This window comes from Aptenodytes patagonicus, chromosome 4 (genome assembly GCF_965638725.1).
Source record: "Aptenodytes patagonicus chromosome 4, bAptPat1.pri.cur, whole genome shotgun sequence".
In the NCBI taxonomy this organism is placed as follows: Eukaryota; Metazoa; Chordata; class Aves; order Sphenisciformes; family Spheniscidae; genus Aptenodytes; species Aptenodytes patagonicus.
The window spans coordinates 41,016,832-41,038,226 of NC_134952.1; the positions used below are offsets into that span (position 1 = coordinate 41,016,832).

General features: G+C 38.8%; 2 protein-coding genes across 7 annotated transcripts in view; one reads left to right on the top strand and one right to left on the bottom strand.

Moving 5' to 3' along the window:
- Positions 1 to 2,221: 2,221 nt before the first annotated feature.
- Positions 2,222 to 7,532, top strand: SPATA4 (spermatogenesis associated 4). The gene is given in 6 exon segments (XM_076337532.1): positions 2,222 to 2,303; positions 2,387 to 2,494; positions 3,359 to 3,436; positions 3,439 to 3,576; positions 6,219 to 6,330; positions 7,230 to 7,532. Coding segments are annotated over 6 exon segments (537 nt in total). The 3' UTR covers positions 7,249 to 7,532.
- Positions 7,533 to 10,021: 2,489 nt separating this feature from the next.
- WDR17 (WD repeat domain 17) overlaps positions 10,022 to 21,395 on the bottom strand; it is a 63,666-nt gene continuing 52,292 nt past the window's right edge. For 5 of the 6 annotated variants that reach the window (XM_076336487.1, XM_076336488.1, XM_076336491.1 and 2 more), the window contains 9 exons: positions 20,257 to 20,396; positions 17,789 to 17,809; positions 16,728 to 16,839; positions 15,859 to 16,000; positions 15,668 to 15,770; positions 14,694 to 14,795; positions 12,970 to 13,065; positions 12,601 to 12,784; positions 10,022 to 10,886 (listed from right to left, as the gene is read on the bottom strand). In XM_076336487.1, the coding sequence (XP_076192602.1) occupies positions 10,767 to 10,886; positions 12,601 to 12,784; positions 12,970 to 13,065; positions 14,694 to 14,795; positions 15,668 to 15,770; positions 15,859 to 16,000; positions 16,728 to 16,839; positions 17,789 to 17,809; positions 20,257 to 20,396 (1,020 nt within the window). In that variant the 3' untranslated portion in view covers positions 10,022 to 10,766. The remainder of the gene's footprint in view (positions 10,887 to 12,600; positions 12,785 to 12,969; positions 13,066 to 14,693; positions 14,796 to 15,667; positions 15,771 to 15,858; positions 16,001 to 16,727; positions 16,840 to 17,788; positions 17,810 to 20,256; positions 20,397 to 21,395) is intronic. The other variant, XM_076336486.1, reaches the window with a different exon arrangement.

Sequence of the window (21,395 nt, forward strand, 5' to 3'; positions counted from 1 at the left end):
ACATTATTTCTCTTGCTGTCTAGTTTATAAACAATTGCCCAGCTCCAAAAATCATGTTGCAGAATCCCAGAATGCTCTAGCAGGCATTTCTGTGATCAGGTTGAAATTTTATTGTTCAACTCTAGCCAGAGACAGAATGCTGACACCCCCAAGAGACATTAGAAACCCTAAAGGATTTCTGCCTCGCTCATGCCCTTGCATGGTGACGATTGCCAGTCATGTCAAAAAAGGTGATCTGACTACTTTATTGAAATACAGCGCTCCTTCTCCCAGCCCTTTCGTTTGGTTTTCCTTTGAGAACAGATGGCTTCCTCGGTGACTGATACTCAATTCCTGCAAACCAAAGCGTGAGACACCTGAAAATTTACCACTTGCCCTTGGTGATTCACCCTCTTCCATTCCTTTTCAGTGACTCCTTTCAGTATTTATGTTCCTACTGGAAAGATGCTAAGTGAGGAACTAACTATAGAGGAAGCTTTCACAAAGAGGAATGCTTACTCAGTTGCTAAATTATATCCACCTAATAAAAATGGAGCGCTCTGACACTTGCCCTTGTTAAAAGTAATCTTAATTTGCTTCTGTTCCCTGCAAAAACTCTAGTGAGGGCCTCTGCTGGAGTCTCTGTAAAGGCGAGTCAGATGCAAGTAAGAGGAACTGCTTAGGAGCCCATAACGTACATACTCTGTAATGGAGCAAGTTGGGTGGTTTTGGTTTTCATCCAGAAACTAGTAATTTGTGTTTTATGTACAATACCATTACTGTGCGTTACTTCAAGAAACAAGGAAGTGCCAAGCCAACCATGGCACTGTTGAACTTTTCGATGTAGAATGAGATCATTTAGACCCTCACCTTCAGGTGTGCACAGCGCTTTTCAAGTTTGACTCAGTGCTCTCGTGTTCTATACAATCAGATTAGTTTTCAGCAAGCATGGCTATTCTGCAAAACACCTGTTTGAAACAAAACTAGATGACATCAGAAGTTTTGCCGAGAGCCACATCAGTGTCCAAGCCACCTCATTGCAAATAGGTGCGTTCATGCTCTCGTGGCATTTGCAATGTCTATTCCCACTGATCCTCACCGTCATCCAAAGAGCAAACAAGACCATCTTAAGAGTTTACAGGTATTCGGTACTACTTTTGCTTTAGTTCTATAGAATGGGAGGCTAGCTGGAAGGGTAACCCAGAACCAGCTTACAGTAATATTATGACTTCAATCTCGGGCAATATGCAGCTCTCAACATAATCTTTCGTCTTTTGCTACCGGATAATTACGTGAAAATAGAGTCGCTTTGGCAAGCTGAGCCAAGTTGGATGGGCATCACTTCTGTTACTATGTAACAGGAACAAACAAAATGGGGAATGGCTGTTGTTGCCCTGGCAGGACTATGTACTGGAACAGGTCTCCGGCAGATCAGACCACGCTAATGCCACATACCAAAAGCACATAGTAATGAAATACCTGATGTTAGTGTTTGGTAAAATTCTTTCCAAAAAATGATCCCTTGTTTAGCCAGAAATGAAAGGAAACAGGCTTGTTGTTACTGTTCTCATTATGTGGGGGCCCCATTACAATGGGGCTCTGATGGGTTGAATTCTTAGTATGAAATAAATGTTGAGAAATGTATTAAAATTTTAGGAACCAGGATCTGAAACAAACATTGAACCACACGTCAGAGCACCGTTAAAGACTACTATAGCACACCCGAGTTTGGAAGGAGCCGTCTTTACTGGCTGAAGTATCTCTTATTATATCAATTATTATACCAGCAAAAAAGTATCATGAGACATTTTCAGAAAAAAAAACCTGTAGTGTAATATCTCAATTCTGCGAAGAAATCCAACCGTGAAATCCTGCAGGCGTGCTGAAAAAGCACTCGAGAGTCACGCGAACGGTACCGCGCTGGCGACTCAGAAAACAGGGAATACAAGATTTTCCGTGGGTTTACCGCCCGGGCTGGCCCCCCGCCGCCGCCCGCCGACAGGCGCCCCCGGGCCGCGGGGCTGCGCCCGCCGCGCCGCGGGGAGGGCGGGCAGACCGCCCGCCCCGAGGGGCCGCTCGGCAGCCGCCGCGGCAGCGCCCGGCCTCGCCCGCAGCCCCGCCCGCCCTGCCGGCCCGAACGCGGGGCGGGGCGGAGCGGAGCCGTCGCCGGCCCCGCCCGCGCCGCCGCCGTTGCCGGGAGGCGGCGAGGGGCCCTCGGCAGCGAGCGTGGCTCTGCGCCCCCATGGCTTCCCCGCAGCCGGGGCTGCCCCGCGCCGTGCTCCGCTGGCTGCAGAGCCTCGACCTCTCCCTCTGCCCCAGGCGTACCGCAGGTGCGCCGCGCCGGGCCGGGGGGCCGGCGAGCGGGAGCCGGTGCCAGCGCCCGCGCCCCCTGGTGCTTGTCTCGGCGGGGGCTTCTCCGGCGGGTACCTGGTGGCGGAGGTCCTGTCGCGCTACTACCTCGCCGACCCGCAGAGCCGCGCCTGCGGGAAGGGGCGCTCGCTGCCCGCCGAGCTGGGCAACCGGTCCCGGCCGCGGCTGGCGAGGGCCGCGCGGCGGCGGCGGGGCTGCGCGCGGACCGACCGTTAGGGCGGCCGTTGGGGCGGGGGCCGGTGCCGGCCTCAAGTCTGTCATTTTGAGTTCCCGCTCCACAAGAATGAGATGTGTAAAACGTAAACACCCAGGCTAAGCGGTTGCTTTCGGCAATATTTGGCTTATTTTTGTATTTGTACAAGTTAGGTCTTGGTACTGAAAGCCTCTCTGGGTGAATTAAAGGGTTTTTTGGGGCAACAAGAAATCTCACTTTGGATAACAAAACCATACAGGCATCTTCTTCACACCTGCTCATGCCCGAAACTTTTTTTCCTGTTGCGAAACCGAAGCTGAACGTCGCCCAGGAGCTGAGAGGGAAGGATGCGCTGTTAGCCGGGAGCAGCAGAAGCGCCGGTGCAGGACATCTACATGCCGCTAACTAACAGAGGGTGAGTTGGTGATGCCTACCGGCAGTTTCGTCGCTGTTCATCACTAGCACTGACCTATTGCTCAATATCTTTCATATCTTACCCTGATTTGGCAAGAAATATCACAGCCATAAATGAAAAATACGTTTTAAAGTGAAATTTGACTCTGGAAGAAGCGTTTGAGAAGCTTTAACCTAGCTGATTGAGCTCACAGGCCTGGATATCGACTGCTGCTCGACTCCCTTCAGCTTGACCAAATAGCTTTGGTTCAGCTATTTAAGATGATTGTATATTGGTTTCCCTGTTTTCAAAATGAAAGTAATTATATGTTACAGAACTGTAAAAAACCCCTAAATAACTAATATTGAGTGATTTTTTTTTTTTTACGTAATTCCTGAATGCTTTTTTTTTTTTTCCTTCAGAATTAAAAAAACTTCAAGAATGGGAGATGATTGATTTTACTGACCACTATTATCAGGCACAGTTACCTGTAGTCGCCAGATCACAGCTTGAAAGGCTGTCAAGAGTAACGTCAGGCTAGTTGAAATAATGATGGACCCCAGTATTAACATAAATAGACAGAAGGTTAATGCCATCGTTAATAGGCACATGAGAATGCAAGCGAAGGAAGAGGATCCACGTGAGTGTTTTTGTTGGTGGTTTTTATTTTCTTAAAAAGCAGAAGAGCAGGACCGGAGCTTGGGACAGTCATATTTTACCACAGCTACAGTGCTAAGTGTCAGAACGACAGCTGAAGGCAGCGAGCAGCAGGCCTCCTTCGGTTGCCTTTGTCTTGCTTGCCTGAACGTGGTTGGGGAGTACCATTAGAACCGTATGGGTGATAACGCGAATCGGGTCATGCGTACAGTCTTCTGAATTTTTCCCAGTGTTTCATGATATTCGATGACTGCTGGGTGGCTGCTTTCAACACTCCTTGGGTAGCGCATCAATGTTATGCTACTGGAGTAAAATTTAAATTTAATAAATAGCACTCCCGCCATTGACACGGTATTGATAAATACTCCCCTCTGCTACTCCTTATTACTGAAGGAAGCTGCTGAGTTCCTTAGCTCTTCTTGGCTGAATCATTCTACCTTTAGTAGAGAGATTATAACTTGTCACTGATGTTCTTTGAAGAAATAAATGGTTCTGGGTTCAAGGGGATAGCAGCGGATGTTGTATAGTGTCCTTGTAGTCAAATTACCAAGACATAGAGTGGGTAAGTGGTTGATGAGGTGGCTGGAAAATTGGCTGGACTGTCATATTCAAAGGGCTGTGGTCAAAGGCTTGTAGATGATGTCCAGCTGATGGCCAGTGACAAGTGATCTCCCTTAGGGATCACTTCTTGGGCCAGTATTGCTTAATGTCTTTATTAATGACCTGGGACAATGGGACGAGGGACACACATACATAGCAAATAGGGGAGTGACTGACATGCTGGAGGTCCCTCCAGGTTCAGAGGGACTTTGACAGGCTGGAGAAATGGGCTGACGGGACATGACACTCAGCAAAGTCCGGCACATGGGAGTAACCCATGCACCGTTACAGGCTGCGGCCAGTTGGTTAGAAAGGACTTTGCAGAAAAGGACGTCGGGGTTCCTGATGGACCACAAGTTGAACAGTGCCCTTGCAGCAGTGAGGGCCAGCAGCATCTTGGGCTGGGTTAGTTAGTAAGGGTGTAATATGCCAGCACTTTTGGAAGTGATTCTGATCCTCTTTATGGCACTTGTGAGACTGCACCTGGAGTGCTGCACTCAGTGTTGGACCACCCAGTACAAAATATAACGTACTGGAGCGAGTCCAGGAAGGGCCACCAAGGTGGTTAGTGGGCTGACGTACAAGGAGGGGCTGAGAGGATTGGGTTTGTTCAGCCTTAAGAAGAGCAGGTGAAGTGCTAATGCAGTAGCTAATTATTTCCTTCTTCTGCTAATTAGGTTAACTTAACTTACGTGGATAATGAGTGTTAGGACTTGGGTCAGTGATATTATCAAATGGTCTTCAAGAGTAAAAGGGTATTTTTAAATCAATCGGTTCGAGTTTATAATTCTGTTCATTTTAATGTTGTTTATTACTCCTCTCTGCTGTACAACAAAGTATGTGACCTTTTAAAAAAAAGTAATACTCCTGTATCAATCCAATCTTGCAAATGTTTGCACATGTATCGGTCTTGCTGCAACCAGTTCAGATATTTTGAGGTCTAAAGAGATCGTTAGCCTGTCTGGTTTGACCTCCTCTGTCTTGCAGGCCACTGCATTTCACTTGAATTTTCCTACGGTCAACTTCCTAACAAGTGTGTTAACTAAAGCACATCTTTTTTTTGGAAGACGCTCTGTCTCAATTAAAAGACACCACAGCTGTATCAATGATGTTTCCCAAATGAGATTTGAGTTCTCTGGTTGTTTCATTTTGGAGCCCTTCTCTGCACTCCTGTGAGTTCTCAGCGTCCTTCTCAAAATGCTGGCACCAACATGGAACCTAACATTCCCATACAGGTCTCTTCTATGCCACAGGCCAAGGTAAAAAAAAAAATCTCCTCTCATTTTTTTAATGTACCATGTGTTGCATGTACTGGGACTGTACAAGTTTTTCCAGCTTCTTCATACCAGTGGTAGTTGCAGGAGTAAAATGAAGCATATGCAAACAGAATGTAGACGTTAAACTTCAGGTCAGTCGGTCTGCTAGATGCATCTTTAAAATTTCTGAAGAGAATAAAGTATACTGATTGACAGACATCAAATGAAAAATTTGTTCTGGATCACCAGAAGGATGTATATGATCACAGTTTGTCAGAGGTGGTTTTTTTTTTCTTCAATATTGGACCTACTTTGCCAAGTAAGATGTTTAACTAGAATGACTTAATGATTTTACTCTTAAAATAGTTAGTTGTTCAAATTCAGCATGTGTGGTTTCAAGACATACTGTGCAACCTCTCACCATTCTATTTCATGCTTATTTATGATGATCTCATGCATGTTACGCCTCCAAAATGCTGATGCTGTCTCATGTTAGTTTTTTTCAACATAGGCAAAACGTTCGATTTAAAAAGAAGATACGATGCACTTTTACCATACAACCTGTTTCAAGTTTCCCCTTCTCTTTAGAGGGTTTGTTTCCTTTTTTTTGGTGTAGTATTCATTTTATACAGCTGCCAAGATCATCTGGGTGTCCAAGTCAAGTGGGGGGAAGGGTAGTACCTGCAAATAAACTAGAAAACTGAACAACTAACTGATCAGATGCTTAACATACTGCTGAAATGAACAACTCGTGATTTTTGCTTTAAAGGGTGGTTTAACATTAAACCACGTTTGGGACAACGCGCAGTTCACCATCTTTGTTGCTCCACATCCTCTGAGAACGTAGCTCATATCCCAAAGGAAAAACTTTGCCACATCATGTAAGTTTGTTTCTCACATCACTTAATTGTAATGTTGTGTGGTTTTGGTTTACTTTTGCTATAAAGGCACCAAAGACATTTTGTGTTTAAAATTTGGAGACATCAGATACCGTTTCTTAGAAAACAGGAAGTTTGGAGGGGGTTAGCAGTATTTTTTATTTTTAACATAAAATTGCTTTGAGCTTTTCCCTGGCATGGCATCTGTAGAAATTTTTCTAATATTCAAAAGTGCTTCTATTACCTTCCTCAGAGCTTTGATTTATTCTGGATACCTTTGCCATACTGAAATCAGTTTTCCTCCCTCCAATTATGTAATGGAGATCTTCATTTTGTCGATGAATGTGTGATCGGGCAGGAGCTCCGGTCCTTGCTTAAGCAGTAATTCCCACAGCGCTGACAGACATCTTGACTGCGTAGGGAACTGTAGGCTATGGCACAGGAAAAGCGGGACGTGAATAGTCAGCTCTGCAGCAAGTCAGAGTCCTGTTTGTCGGCATGCTGAGCCACACGATGGCCCTACCCACACTGACGCCAGCGCTGGTAGCAATAGTCCCAAACTGATCAGTCAGATCAATTCTCAGGTTCTTTGTATATATTTTTCCCTTTTCCACCAACATTGGTTCAAATAATCATAGCCTCAGAAGATGGTAGTGTTTTGGCTTTATGTATATATAGGGCTAAAATGGTGCCTTCATCAGGAAAGACGAGGCCTTCTTTCACTGTTTAACTATAAAATTGTACACTAAATTTAAACTAAAAGGTGATTAAAACAGCATTGCCACTTTTAAATTATGGCGTTTTAATACTCTGAATCTTCAAAGCCACTGTTTCTTTTAATATAGTTTTCTAATTTTTTCACCCCCATCTATGTATTTTTTTCTTTTTTTGTAATAACACAGACATATTCCTCAGAAATGAGAGGCAAAACAGGTGTTCATTTTAAGGAAAAACCAGGTGAAACAAGCTGACAGATCCTGTTACAATGGCTGCTTGGCACCTCCCAGGAGACCACTGAAAGTATTACCCAGAGAGTGGAACTTTGAAACACAAACCCCATTCTGATTACAGTAGTGTTGACTGCATAATCAACAAAAGGAAATTTAAAGTTTACTGTCTGTTAGGGAACAATTTGCTTTTAAGCAAATAAACTGAAAACCTCTTTGAAATAATCATATTCTAAAATACAGCTTTTGTTATTATTTCTTAATTTCTGCAATACTGTAATTTACTTGTTTTTATAACATTGCCTTGCTTCCTTTTCAGCTTCATTTCTTCCTAGAGCTGGTTTACTATTTTATCAGGGAATTTTTCTGACACAGATGTTACTGATGCAACATTAGAAGCCACAAGGTATAATTGTTGCATGTGAAACTTTCACTAAATCTGAAAGTGTACTTCATGTCTTCATATCTTGACCTATTGTGCAAATGCATACTGGTCTTCACAACTGCTTTTCTAAATCTATTCCCCGCCCCCTGTTTTTAGTCATTTTTATCTAGAGCAAAGATGATCCTGGACTTCATTTCCTTCCTACATAAATGTGTAAGCTTCAAGTTTAAAAAAACCCCAAAACCAAAAAACTAATGCCTATTCTGAAAAAGGTATCTGGACTCAGTAGTTTAGTTCTGTTTTCTGTGTAAAGAATGAAGGGAATTTCTTGCATTAGTGTCGTCTTAAATTGTTGTAATTCTGGATTTAAATTATTTTACCCAATGAAGAAATTCAACAACATGGATTTAAAGTGTCATATCTCAGTTTAAAGGCAGTCTTTGCAATGGGAAGAGTTTATTGCATGATTGATAGTTTTGGGGCGGGTTTTTTGGTATTGTTTGGGAACCCACCTAGGAAAGTCTCACATGTGACTGCAGCCTGTGAAGCTTATAAACATGTCAGTAACGTCGGTCAGATTCTTTCAATAGAACAACGAATTTGATTTTGTAGGGATAAAGTGATGTTAAACTTAACTGAGATTTAATAGTAATTGGAAAGCACTAGCTGTATAGCTTGATAAATTTCTTCATTCACATAGAAATATGACTTTTACAGAAGAGTCAAAACAATCATTTGAAGACAAAGGATTCTTTAATATTAAGGGGAAATATCTGTATTTGACTAGCTGTGCCAGACAATGAAGTCACACATTAGCAAACAATCTGAAATTATTTTTGAAAATGATGAATCTATAGTTTGACAGTTGCAACCACAGTTGTAGCAGTAGACACAATTACAACCTTTTCTGCATGTTCCCCTCACTCACCACATGGGGTACAGCCACCTTAAAAGAAAATGCAACCTCATTTTATTCACAATGACTGTTACCTGATGGATTCCCAATATAAAAAGCGCCCTTTGACTTAATTTTTGTATTTCAGCAATGAAAGAGTTCTTAACCCTCACCCTCTAATTTAAAGAGGGAGTACATTTGTCTAAGATTCCATGTTAAGGCACAATTTATGTGCAACAAATTGATGCAGTTATACTACATATTGTCAGGTATTTAAACTGTGAAATAATCGGTAAAAATCCTTAGGACACAGCAGAAGATTTTAAATATAGCAGAGTGGCAGTTGCGTCAATCCTTCAGATCCCAATCATCAGTCATGGGGCTGCATGTTCAGTTCTTACCTTTGCTCTCCAACTCTGTATTAACAACTTTTACATACAAGGTTGTACAATTTCTGTGCTAAAAGAGAGCTAGTCTTTCATTTGACAGAAGCAACACATCAGATACCGACTGCTGGAAAAGTCTTTCAAAAACTATGAATTTTTATTTCTGAAATCCAAGTCTCATTCCCCAAGCTCCCCCCAAGTTAAACAAAGGAAAACATTTTCCAAACAATACCTGCAAAAAGTAAGTCATTCTGTTCCAGCATCCAAGTATGTACAAAAACGTTTTTGTACAGGTTACAAAGCAGCTAAGCTTTCCTCCCCCCCGCACAATATATTCTTATACCAGAAACCCTGGAGTAATACTCTAGAACACTGACAGAATGAAATTTTAACTTTTTAAAGGGGAGGGGGAACCACGGGAATTTTTTATTTCTAATCTCCATCCCACCTTTCCAGCATGGTGGCACTGTTATTTCTAGTTAAATGAGGGCATTGCTTACCTATATATTGAGGATTTTGTTCGATAGGGTCTGCTAAAAGAGACGTGTTATTTCCACTGTTACAACAGTTTCTCTAGAAATAGTTTTGCCAATTTTTAATTGCAACTTCTTTACATTTTATGTAACTATCAGGATTTTAAAATTTATTTTAAAGCAGCAGCAAAAAATGTAACAACAGATAAAGTAGACTTCTGCTTGTGTGCCATCAATTAAGCTAATAAAGAATATTATAACCAAGGCATCTTTTCTACAGGTGAGTAATTCTGATTATAAGAATTATTAGTAAGAATAATTATTAATACGAATAAGATTTGCCTTATGATCAAATTCCATACTATACACAGCTTTAAAATTTAAATATTCTTAGTATTCTATTGCCATAATTTTCTTTCCATTTGAGCACAGCTTTAGTAAATAAAAATATATGCACAAGTATTTACTTCTGGTCTGTCATACTATATGTATATTTATAACTAATACAAAATGTAAAAAGAAAACGAGTGTTTTAAATGTACATAACATTTAAATAATTTCAATACATTTGCTGTTTGTTCCTTACAAACCCTTTGTTTAAAAAAAAAAAATATATAAATACATTTTAGCTTCCAGTGAAAGTATAAGGGGGACAGTTGCCAAAGATGAACTTACTAGAAAATAGAATTTTATAATCTAGATATTCAAACCTATCTAAACAACACATTAGTAAACATCTTTGTACTGCTATTAAAACACAATAACTAATGGATGAAAAAAATCATCTAAGCACTTCTTAAATTTTACTTTTGCTATAGAATCCTGTGTGTAAAAATTACGTTAAAATTAACAAGGGGGAGACAATGTGTGAAACAGCCGCAGGATTCCAGTCATTCTAAAACCAGGTTGCAGTGGCTATCAATAAAGTCATTCTATTATTATGTATTTGAAAGGGTGTTTATGGATTTCACAGTTTGTTATCAATATTTTGATAATGTGCAGATAGTTGCTTACTTCCTTTACAAGGCATCTCTTTACACAGTTGACTGAAATATGTCTGTATTGTCTGACAACACTATTCTTATTTAAAAAAAAGACCGTCTATGGCTGTCTATGAAATTAGGACTTTTTTTTTTCCTTTGGATTCTCAAATAACTTTTTCTTTGGATTATCAACAAACATTTCTATAGAAATCCTTTTCTTGTTCTCATTTTACAATTTTCAAAGTCCAAGTAATTGCCCTTCAGAAGGAGTCAACTGCCATCTTTCCGTCCTTTGACGATCAAGGTTAAATCAGTATTAACCCCCAGAGTGTTATTTTAAGCACTACAAAGTACAGAGGGAAACACCTCATCAAAACGGGTTAAGTCGTATTCCTGTTCCTAGTGGTGAAAAAGGATTCACTTTGGCCCACATCAAAGCATCATTCAGTGAAATAGCAGATTTTCCATCTTCAAGGAAGAACACTGGACCCTGTACAGCAAAAATGTTTGGGGAGGGAAAGAAAAAGAAAGCACACGTGTATCGTGTAAAGGCTACCACAACAGAAAGCACCTTTTGTTTTATCTGAGAAGAACATGAAAACCTGATTTACAACTATCACTACGTTCGTGCAAAAATTGTACCCCACCAACTTAAAGCTTTGATAATAGTTACACATTATAAATTGAGTGAACTCGTATATTCCAAAATCTGGAGACCCAACATTTCATAATCCTTAAATTTGTAGTTTGATTTTTAATAATTGTGGTATTTTATATATGTTTGTCAATTATTCGAGTTAAATTTAGCCTGAATTAGAAACTAAGGTAACAAGTTTTTTCCTTAAGAATACTGTACATATTTCATTGTGTCTGTCATTATCTGTGCTGATCTGTGTGTTTCCCCATCTACAAAAAAGACAATATAATGCCTCCATGAATTGTTTCAAAACATGGAGTCTACATGCAGTCCACAGAATAATTTCAAATGTTCACTATGAAAAGGACAAAATACTAATTTGTCTGACGGAAGAAGAGCTATTTGCTAATTTCTTCATTTGACAAAATATGGTCTCAAAGCTGCAATTCAGTTTAAGTGCCTTCTTAAAGAGTTATGCTCTCCAAACTTGCTACTTAAAACTTCTAAACCCACGCAATTAGGCTACTATACCTTAGTATTAACTAACTAAGTGATTTGTGAGCTGATCCGCATGCCTAAAGCAATGACTCTGAATGTTCACTAATCCAGAAGTAAGGATATTGTAGGTGACAAGCTGGTGACACCATATTTGCTATTCTTGTTGAATGGATTATAACAATGGCAGTTTGACATGGCTGTCAGCAAATGTTGAGAGTATAGCCATAGCCAGAGACCGCTGGTCTAATGTGGAAGTGCTGGCAGCAAGTTTTTTTAGAGTTGACGGTGCGCAGTTGTGAATTTTGTTTACCTCAAAAATCCCGCTAGCGTTTTGCAATCTCCAATTCCTGATGCAAAACTATCCCTCTTAATCCCTGAACAACCTGTTACTCTTTGGGTTGGCACCTTGCACTGGACAGAGGAAACAGACTCGGCCTCGTGTAAGAGAGTAAATTCACACTGAGGCACTGTCTGGAGACAGGAGCCTGACAGGAGTGTTTTCAGGCTCTGTCAATTTTCCCTTTATGGAAATAACAACATATACCAAAGAGGTGTTATAAGGACTACTATGTTTTGATCACAAAGCTCTATGTGAGCGATGAATAAATGTATTTGAATATTTAGTCTTCTAATATCTGGCTTTAATTAATCATGAATTACAAGTTTCATAGTATGCATTTCCATAATGATAAATACTAACAACAGAATAATGTTAGTATGTGGATGAAGATAAATAATTTCCTGGTTTTTATTCAAGCTGTGGTGAGGTAGTAGGCAATAAGTTACATGCACTTTAGACAGAACATCTGGCAAAGAAAATCTCTTTCCCATGGAAATTAAAAAGTTTTGGATTGGGAAACTGGGCAATTATTTGACTGGACAATTCTTCTTTATATAGCCTTTCTTATATAGCAGATGTCAGCACTTGTCCTCTTTAACTTCTGCTACTGTGACAACAGGGAAAACGTTTTTCCTCCCAAATGATGGGAGCGACCTCAGATTTATGACAACCTCACAACTAGTCAATGCTATCACCGAGAAGGAACACCTCAGCTCTCTGAAACCATACCTGTATCCTTAGCCCTGTCAAACAAGAGATGTGAACATCTGAATGACTAGGAAGATTTGATCCAGTGACATAGTCTGGCCCAACCATTCCTGTCAGAGGCTCCTCTTGTATTCGCGATACGAGTACTGAATACACCGTTCTCTGCGATTCAGATGGCGGGGTGCATGGCAATTCATCGGTAGGCCTATGAACAGAAGACACTTGTTTTTCAACTATACATCTTAAGTTGTGTTAGAAATTAAGAGCCACCAAGTACTCATTTTTTACATTCATATTCAGATTTTACAAAGGAAATAAATACTGTATTTACAACTAAGCATTTAAATACTAATAGTCTCATTCATGGTAATTTTATATTTTTCCACCTACTTGTTTAATTGAGTACAAGCTCTCCATGCATCTAGTTCCTCAGAAAGTCGCTCAATTTTCAAAGGTACAGATACTTCCCGTCTTTTTAAAAGCTGACTGAAAGGGAATGGAAATAATTAAAGTCCAAATTGATTCTAACAATGAATATTTTCTTAAAAGAAAAACAAGATAGATGGTAGTAATATAAACATATTTTTGATTGGATATGGAAATAACTTTATGGAAATAAATTGATCCTTCATGATAATCACTATATTAAACCTTCAAAATATTAAATTACTAGATATAAAAGTACACATTTTCATTTAAGTTTGGTTTTAATTATCCCTATTTACATCTTATTTAATCTTTCTTGTCTTTAATTAGCTCTATTTTTTTTTCTTTGAGGCTGTTCTATATTTTAAGGCTATATGCGCTCTTATTTCTTAATAATGACAACTTTACTAAAATTAAGGGCCCATTTTGCCTATATATAGTAGATATGATAAAAATACAGTTAGAGTAACATGGTTCAATACATGCCCTGGGACAGCCTTGTTTCACCTGATTACTTGTGGAAAACAGTTTCAAAACCCTTGCAGTGGATGCATTTTTTATTTATCAAAATGTAATACAAGGGACAGTTATTACCTGACCTAATTCAGCAAACTTCCACTTGTGTTGGGATGCCTTAAAGATGTCCAGCTTAAGCATTTAAGTGTCCAGTTTAAGATGGGCTGGAATCTAAAAATCTATGAATCCTGAAAATACTGGGCAATCCGAGAAAAAAATTTAGAACGGTATGGTTCTGTGGTTCTTTAAATCCCAGGAAAACTTTAAGCTTGACAGCCAAAGTATCACAAACTGAGTCAGCTTGTTACTAGTCTATTAATTTCCGTATCAGAATAGCCCCTTCTGCAAAAACTTGTATTTCATCTTGTTGTTTTCCATACATTAGTCTGGTGGCTCAGAAAAGAAAAAAAACCACCCCAACAAAAAACCCCCAGTCCTTCTCCCTTTTCCTTATCCTCTCACCAAGTTTCAGAGATGAGGATGGCTAAGAGGAAAGGAGTGCTGTCAAGACATCTAATGGAGAGGAGTCAAAGAAAAGGGGCAAACACACAGATCTAAGACATGTTAAATTTATTTTGTTTGATTATCCTTGGTAGGCAATTCTGATAAAGTATCAGGAGGTGTAGGAAAGCTCACAATTCTAGTCAGGTGTGAAAGGAGCGGACAACATATATGCAACATTTATTCTTGATGAAGAGCTACATGAGCTGAAATTGTTAGCAAAGCTACAGTGGTCAGTTAGAGCAGCTAGTGGAGCAATTGACAGCTAGAACAATGGCAACACAGCTTGCACTATGAAATCAGTGACATCTTGGAGCTGGCCTTGCTACCCAGCAAGTCAGGTAACAAAACCAAGAGAATTTGACAGTCCCAAATTGTGAGGGAGAAATGGAAATTAGTCAGCTGGATAGTAGTATTGTTACCAAACCAGACAGGAAGACTAAACAATCGTGGTTATACTCTGAGGAAGGAATACTAGAGTATGTACGTAAGCCTATTTTATTTACCAGATAAGATAAAGATCTTATTGATCTTAATCTTTCTCCTTTCAAGTCCAAGTGGGACAAGTGGGGTCAGGTCAAGTCAAGCGTACCAAGTGAAATCAAGTGGGCCAGGTCAAGTGGGTTGGGCTAAGCTGGATTGGGCTGGGTCAAGATAAGACATAATATTACCTTGTATACTCGTAAAGTGCAGGTACAATGCTATTGTACTCTCTTCTGATAGCAAGTAAAGCACCAATGTAACCACACAAAATCAGCAACTCATTCCGAAATCTATAAATGGACAAGTATTAATCATGAACAATAACAAGCATTGGCAAAAACATTAAACAAACTCATATTCAAATTATAATTTTAAAACCTAATTTATCCATCCATCTTTTGTGGAGAATATATGTTTGCTGATCATGCTTACTTTCTGTGTGATGTAATTGTTGAAACAGACTCCATCTGCTTTATATTGATCTCAATTACTAAATTTTAAATAGCATGTACAACACAGTTATTAAGCACAATCATGTAAAGCTACAAAAGCAATTTCACTCAGACCTTTTAATGAGATAGAACTCTAAAAGTACATAAAATTGCCCCACATACTAGCGTGGACTTCAGTTTTGCCAAGGCCACAGCTTTTTGCTTAACTCTTTTAGTTCCTTTTAGTTCCTCACATGTACACCTGTGCAGGCACCCAGGCCTCGCTTCAACCACCTGCCATAAAGGTGAACCACAGCTATCCAACTATTTTAGAGTTAATTCTGAGAGTGACAGCTCAAATTTCCTTAACACTTTGACATAAAAACCCATCTATGTGTGGTACTACTGCTCTTTTTCTTCAGGAAACTGAAACCAGAGCTGATCAAAGTGAGATTCTTCAAATAAGACCAACGTTGATTCACCCATTGTAAATACCCCACAGAGAAAGAAGCAGTAAAAATATCTTTTTTCTTCTTGCTAAACCTTGAAAATTTAGGGAAATTCCACATTCTATTCTCCAGATTGGGAACTAGCCTGCTTGTTGCAATTTTTTTGTACCCCTCTTCTGGTAAACATAAAATGATACTAACAGCATGCACCTATATTTTTTTAATTCCAAAAATTTCCTTTAATGAAACTTCCACTTTTATAAGTAAGGAAAATATACTCACTCGCTACATTTATGCAACACTAATCGTTCAGTGCGTATGTAACTTAGAAGATCAAGATATGGACAGACTGAATCTAAAGTCCAATCTGAGCCACAAAGTTGTTCTGTTGAAAAATGGAAACAAAAATATCTCAAGAGGCAAGCTATACAAATGCCTTATGCTTTAAAAGGTTTCTTCATCCAAGTACCTACCTTTCACGTATTGAATGCCAATAGGGAGAGCCTTTTCAGGTTCTGTGCTTAACAGATAGTACTTTATGGTTTCAAATATATCCCCATCTGCCTGAATTGTCTCTGCCAATCGCATACATTCTTCTACATCAGGAAGATTACACTGGAAAACAAAGATTTTGCCAAAGAATTCTTGTAATGTTCAAACAATTCTGTAAAATGCAGAGAAATACTGAAGTTTGCACATAACAATAAGATCAAACTCCCTCTGAAAGAAGTCATTGTTTGAAGGACATACCTGCATATAATGTGCATCAAGAAAGCCATCTAGGCCACAGAACACAGGAGGAGAAGGTTCTGTAACTTTAATTTAAGCTGTATCAGTTTCCATTGCTAATGTTTTTCTGAACTTTTTACTACTGCTTAATAGATGTGCAGTCTGAGTTGAACATTAAGGGAGTTAGTGGAGCAGACCCTTCTGCTGCTGAAGAGGAAAGGGGGGGATTTCAGGAGGTTACAGGCATAAGATGCAAAACAATTCAGGATAGTACAGAAAGCTGATCTGCCAAGACATGATTAGGGTGCACTTCAGCGATGAGGAGGTTATAAATCATACTGATGGGTAATTCTGAAGATCATAAGGTACTTCAGGAAGTAACCCGTGTCACGGAAAGACTACACACAAAGTAGAATTACAGAACTAAAGTTCTTGTGCAACACTGAAAATAAAGTCAAAGGAAGGCTAAAAGAGCAAAAAAGGATATGTAACATACGACTGTTAGTGACAAATTCATCCTACAGGTTTATTTGGCCTTAAATTTTCTGAAATTAGTAAACAAAGCAATACATAACCTCTTGTTAGCATTCAGGTAAATTCTTTTTCATTGTACCTTTTCATGCAGGTCATTTATTTCTGCTATGCATCCAGGATAAAAAGCACATAGTTTTACTAACTGCAGTTTATTATCAGGAATCATCATAAGAAGATCAGCTGCTAAATCCCTGCACAAACAAAAGATGACATGTAGTTACTCTTGATGGTTTGTAATAGGAGGAAACTCTGTTTTCTCTTTTACATTCCTTTTATAAAGAATTTACTGCAAAGAAAAGCAGAAGCAACCTCAGTCTCCAAATCTATTTTGGTGCAATAAATGAGGCTTAATCTAGTCATCTTTTTTGGGAAGTCATGTGTTAATTTTCTGTTGCTTTAGTTGGTTGAATTAAACAGCTGTGCAATCCTCAAGCATCAGAACCAACTCAAAGTGAGATGGAAGAATATGTGAGCAGGGATGGGAAGGGATACTAGGACCTATCCAATTTGAAAGAAGGAAAGACGTTAATGTGGCTCTGTGTCACGAAACCATCCTCAAACTTCCAGGCTTCTAGAGCTCTGTGACATCAGCATAAAGCATCTCTCAGTCATCCAGAATGGCTAGTGCTTCTGTGACATTACAAAAGAGAGATTACACAAGGAAAGAATGTGATACCTATTTTCATCCTTCTGAAAGGAAAATTGTGTTTTAGCAAACTGACATTTCTGTAACTTTTTACCATTTGTTACCCCCTCCTTAACACAACAAGCAGCTGGAGGGAATATATGTAAATATTAACACATTATTTTGAAACAATTATTCCACTGAGCTTTTAATAACTGATTATTCTGGTTTTTCTGTGACTATTCATGCAGACATCATTTCTCCTGTGACCCACAAGACTGACTTGCTCCTGTGTAAGGCAAAAACTCCTGCTGAGTTTCCCTGGATTTTCAGAATGCGGCCCTTGGCTTAAAAATGTTTGAGTACGCCACTGTCCAATATTGGCAACTGCTTTCTATCCCACTTTCAAGTATTAATCACAATTAAAAAATTAGAACACTTAGTTTAAGCTTATTTTTAGCATTAGTAAAGTCACACGCTATTCAAATCTCTCTTTCTATAAACAAGCAAAATACCTGTATCCAAGTGATGGAAAGCTAAAAGGAAGACATTGAAACAGTAATGAACAAAACTTTGTTTTCTATTCTTATTTTACAGAGGAAAAATCTAATAGAAAATAATTAAACAACAACAGCAAATCTGAGGGTCAAGTTAGCCGACTTTGTTTAACAACAAAAAAATAGCTTTCCAATGCCTTTTGACAACCTAAAGAAGCTAATGCCAAAAGGTCTTTGGAAAATCTGTATACTATTACCATGCAATAGCCACTTTTGCAAGGTACAGAAAGGCTCTTTCAGAATATAGTACATTTCACAAGTTCTTAAACTATTTTCAAGATCAGTTACTCACATGTACTCATCTTCATAGGCAATTTAAAGACTTTTTTAAAGTGATTAGAAATTGCTCAGCCAAAAAACTGAAAGCAAATGTTTATTTAAAAAAATCCGAAGAGGCCCTCATAGAATGGCCTACAAATCACATTACCTGGAATGCTTTTTAAGAATCAAGCTGAAAACACTGTCAGTATAAAGACCAAAATCAGGTGGCTGAGTCTGCATATGCAGAATTCAGTATCTCAAGTAAAATACCACTAGCCTTCTGAATAGCAAAAGGTTGCTTTTAACAGTATTTAGGTGCTAAACACAAATAAAATGGAAATGGTGTTCACACATTTTCCCAAGGCTGTAGATTTGGATAGATGGGGAAGGGCATGAATGCTTAGTTTTGACTTTTTTGTTTGGATTTTATATTTTAGAGCACTTAAAAAAAAAACCAACCAAAAACCAAAACAAAAAAAAACCCAAAAACCAAAACCAACCAAACCCCAAAAAACGTTCCACCAATAACCGATTTCATTACTAACCCATCAAGGTCCTTTCGGTATTCCTTGAGGTATCTATAATGAAATGTTTCCAACTGATGGATATCCCTAAGCATAACAACCAGTAAAAACAAAAAGGGAGCCCTTCAAAGATCAGAGGCCCTTGAACTCCAGCCTCCCCATACATGATCTTACACATGCAGTGGACCAAGGGGTACTATGCTGTGCCAGTATCTCTTTATTACAAAATATGAAGAGATTCAGGAATCTCTGGTCTTTTCCTACAGAATAGAAAAATATGCTGTAATGGCTGCGAATCAGAATGCAGGATTGCAGGGTGTAGCTGTACTAGGTGTTCAGTATAGCAATATGAAACCCACTGACAAATCCGGATGTATACTTGGGCAATATGCAGTACACCAATTTAAAATTTTATCATGTAGACTTCAATGTACACGTGCCATAAGTTTGCAGAAGTTTTATATACAGACATGTAAATGCCACACTAAGTACTTGTTACAGCACTGAGATCAGAACAAGCTTTTGTTATGGAACTGGAAAAAATATACACTGTTTTTCTTAACTCCACATCCAGTGCTTCCTATCAGAGGCTGCATAAAATTCACTCTTCACAATGAAGGCAGGGAGATCAGAGAAAGAGCTTCAGAGACTTTAAAAGCTGCAGATGGAGTTGCCAAAACAATCCCGTTAGAACTGGTGCAATGCAGACATGCTAAATCATTGCAAAACCAAAGCAGCAAGTCATCCATTTCTTATTTTATCTTTTTCTACAATGCTTCATTGTCTAAGGCAGGCTAAATGCTCTGTAGAGAGGAGTTCCACTATGTTTCTCTCAGGCTACCTCTAGATGCTTAAGCAAATACCAACTGTAGCAGAAAAACTGATGCTTAATTGCAGTACCTGTTTAAGTGCACACATTTTCTATGAAATGTTAATTCCAAAACACCTGTACAGCTGCCAAATATATCTTAGGAAGATTTTCTGCTTTTCATTGGTAGACAAAAACCAGACCAAAACTGTATCCTTCAAAGTAAAACCACTACAAGGAGGAAAAGAAAATTTCGCAGAGATAGTTTCCCCTACATGCAACAGAGAAATTACCTACTCCTGAAGAATTAAATAGTAATCCTGTTTCATCCTTAAATCTTGTTAGCTGTCTTGTATTCCCAATACCAATATAAAATAATTCCTCAGCCTCTTAGGTTTTTACATTTTTCAAGCAAGTACTTAAAAATCACTTCACAGATCCTACTTAAGCTTCTGTTCCTTTTGACTTTATAACTAAATTCTAGCCTTACTTTGTCTGAAGCAGCCATTTTTACTCAGTACAGACTAGGACTTCCTACGCTACCTATTGCCCAAGTATCTAGGTTTTTTCTCAGCGGGTTTCATACTCTGTTTGACAATGACTCTTCTCTCGTTTACAATGCATACGTAATGTATTTTGAGATTAAAGCAGAACATTTGTATGCCCTGTGCTTCAAAGGTCTAATACAGCAATTCTTATTCAAGCAGCAATTCTTATTCTACCTACCCATGGTGGCTTGGTGTCTATAAAAGTTTCAGAATGAAACACCATTATCATTTTGGTAGGGGGGGAAGGAAAAAAAAAAAATTTTCTTCGGATTAAGAAATTCTTACCATGTTGTTACTGTCATACATTTTCTTGCTAGTAATTCTAGGGCATAATGTGTTGCTTGAGCTGCACTTTCTCCTAAGACAGTACCCACACTGATTGCCAACTCCAGTTCATTTCCACGAATCAGGTTTGCCATCGCAAGCTTGCTCAATGAAAAAATTATATCATTAAGGGACACAAGCATTTCTGGGGATTCACCATGTTGAGCATATGACATTCACTTATGAGACTGCTTTTTACAGAAGGACAAAGTATGCATTAATTAAAGCAACTTTATATATAATTTGGGTCTCTTGAATGAGTAAATAATTTTGCACCACGTTAATCAGTTTTTAAATAACCAAAGAGTTCCTTTAGCAGAATCTTCCTTTATTCAACCAAAGAGATTACACATCATACATAAAAAGCATGATCGCAGTTCCTTCTAGTCTTAAGTAAGGACACTAGCTTTCAGAGTACATATTTCCCCTCTCTTTTGATGAAAGGAGACTCAAAAAAACCAAACCAAACCAAACCAACCAACCAGGAAGGACTCTCCTTGTTCTTACCCTTTCTGGGCATCTGGAGATGCTGATAGGCATAGCAGAATATTAAACAATAAGACACTACACAACAATTTGAAACATGTCTATTTTGAAATATAGGCATTAAGTGATTATTGCTTTCTCTCTGAACAGCTCATTAAGATGGAATTTTACTCATTTTGGGGGATAGCGGAGGAAGAACATGTTGGGTCAGCAACAACAAAATCCAGAGAGAATGAGGAAAAGAAACAAAATTTTGTTTGTAAAACTACAAACAAAATGAAAGTCTAATAAAATGTTTCCTACACGTCAGCCCTATTTTTGTACTGAGGGGGTAAAGTTTTTTTCCTATTTACTTCACCATTTAGACTGCAAATTCTTCAAGGTAGAGATTGCATCTTTTGTAACACAATGAAGTTCCAGTTCTGAATGGGTCTTTTGAGTCACCATAAACAGTAAATGGAAATAAACACCATAAACAGTGTATATGTATATATGTAAGGTACTTCGGTACCTTATATTTTCTAATATAACAAGATACTATATATATGAAAATACAACTAAATAACAACATACTACTTCCTGTGCATGAGAGAAATCTTGAATTTAATAGAATC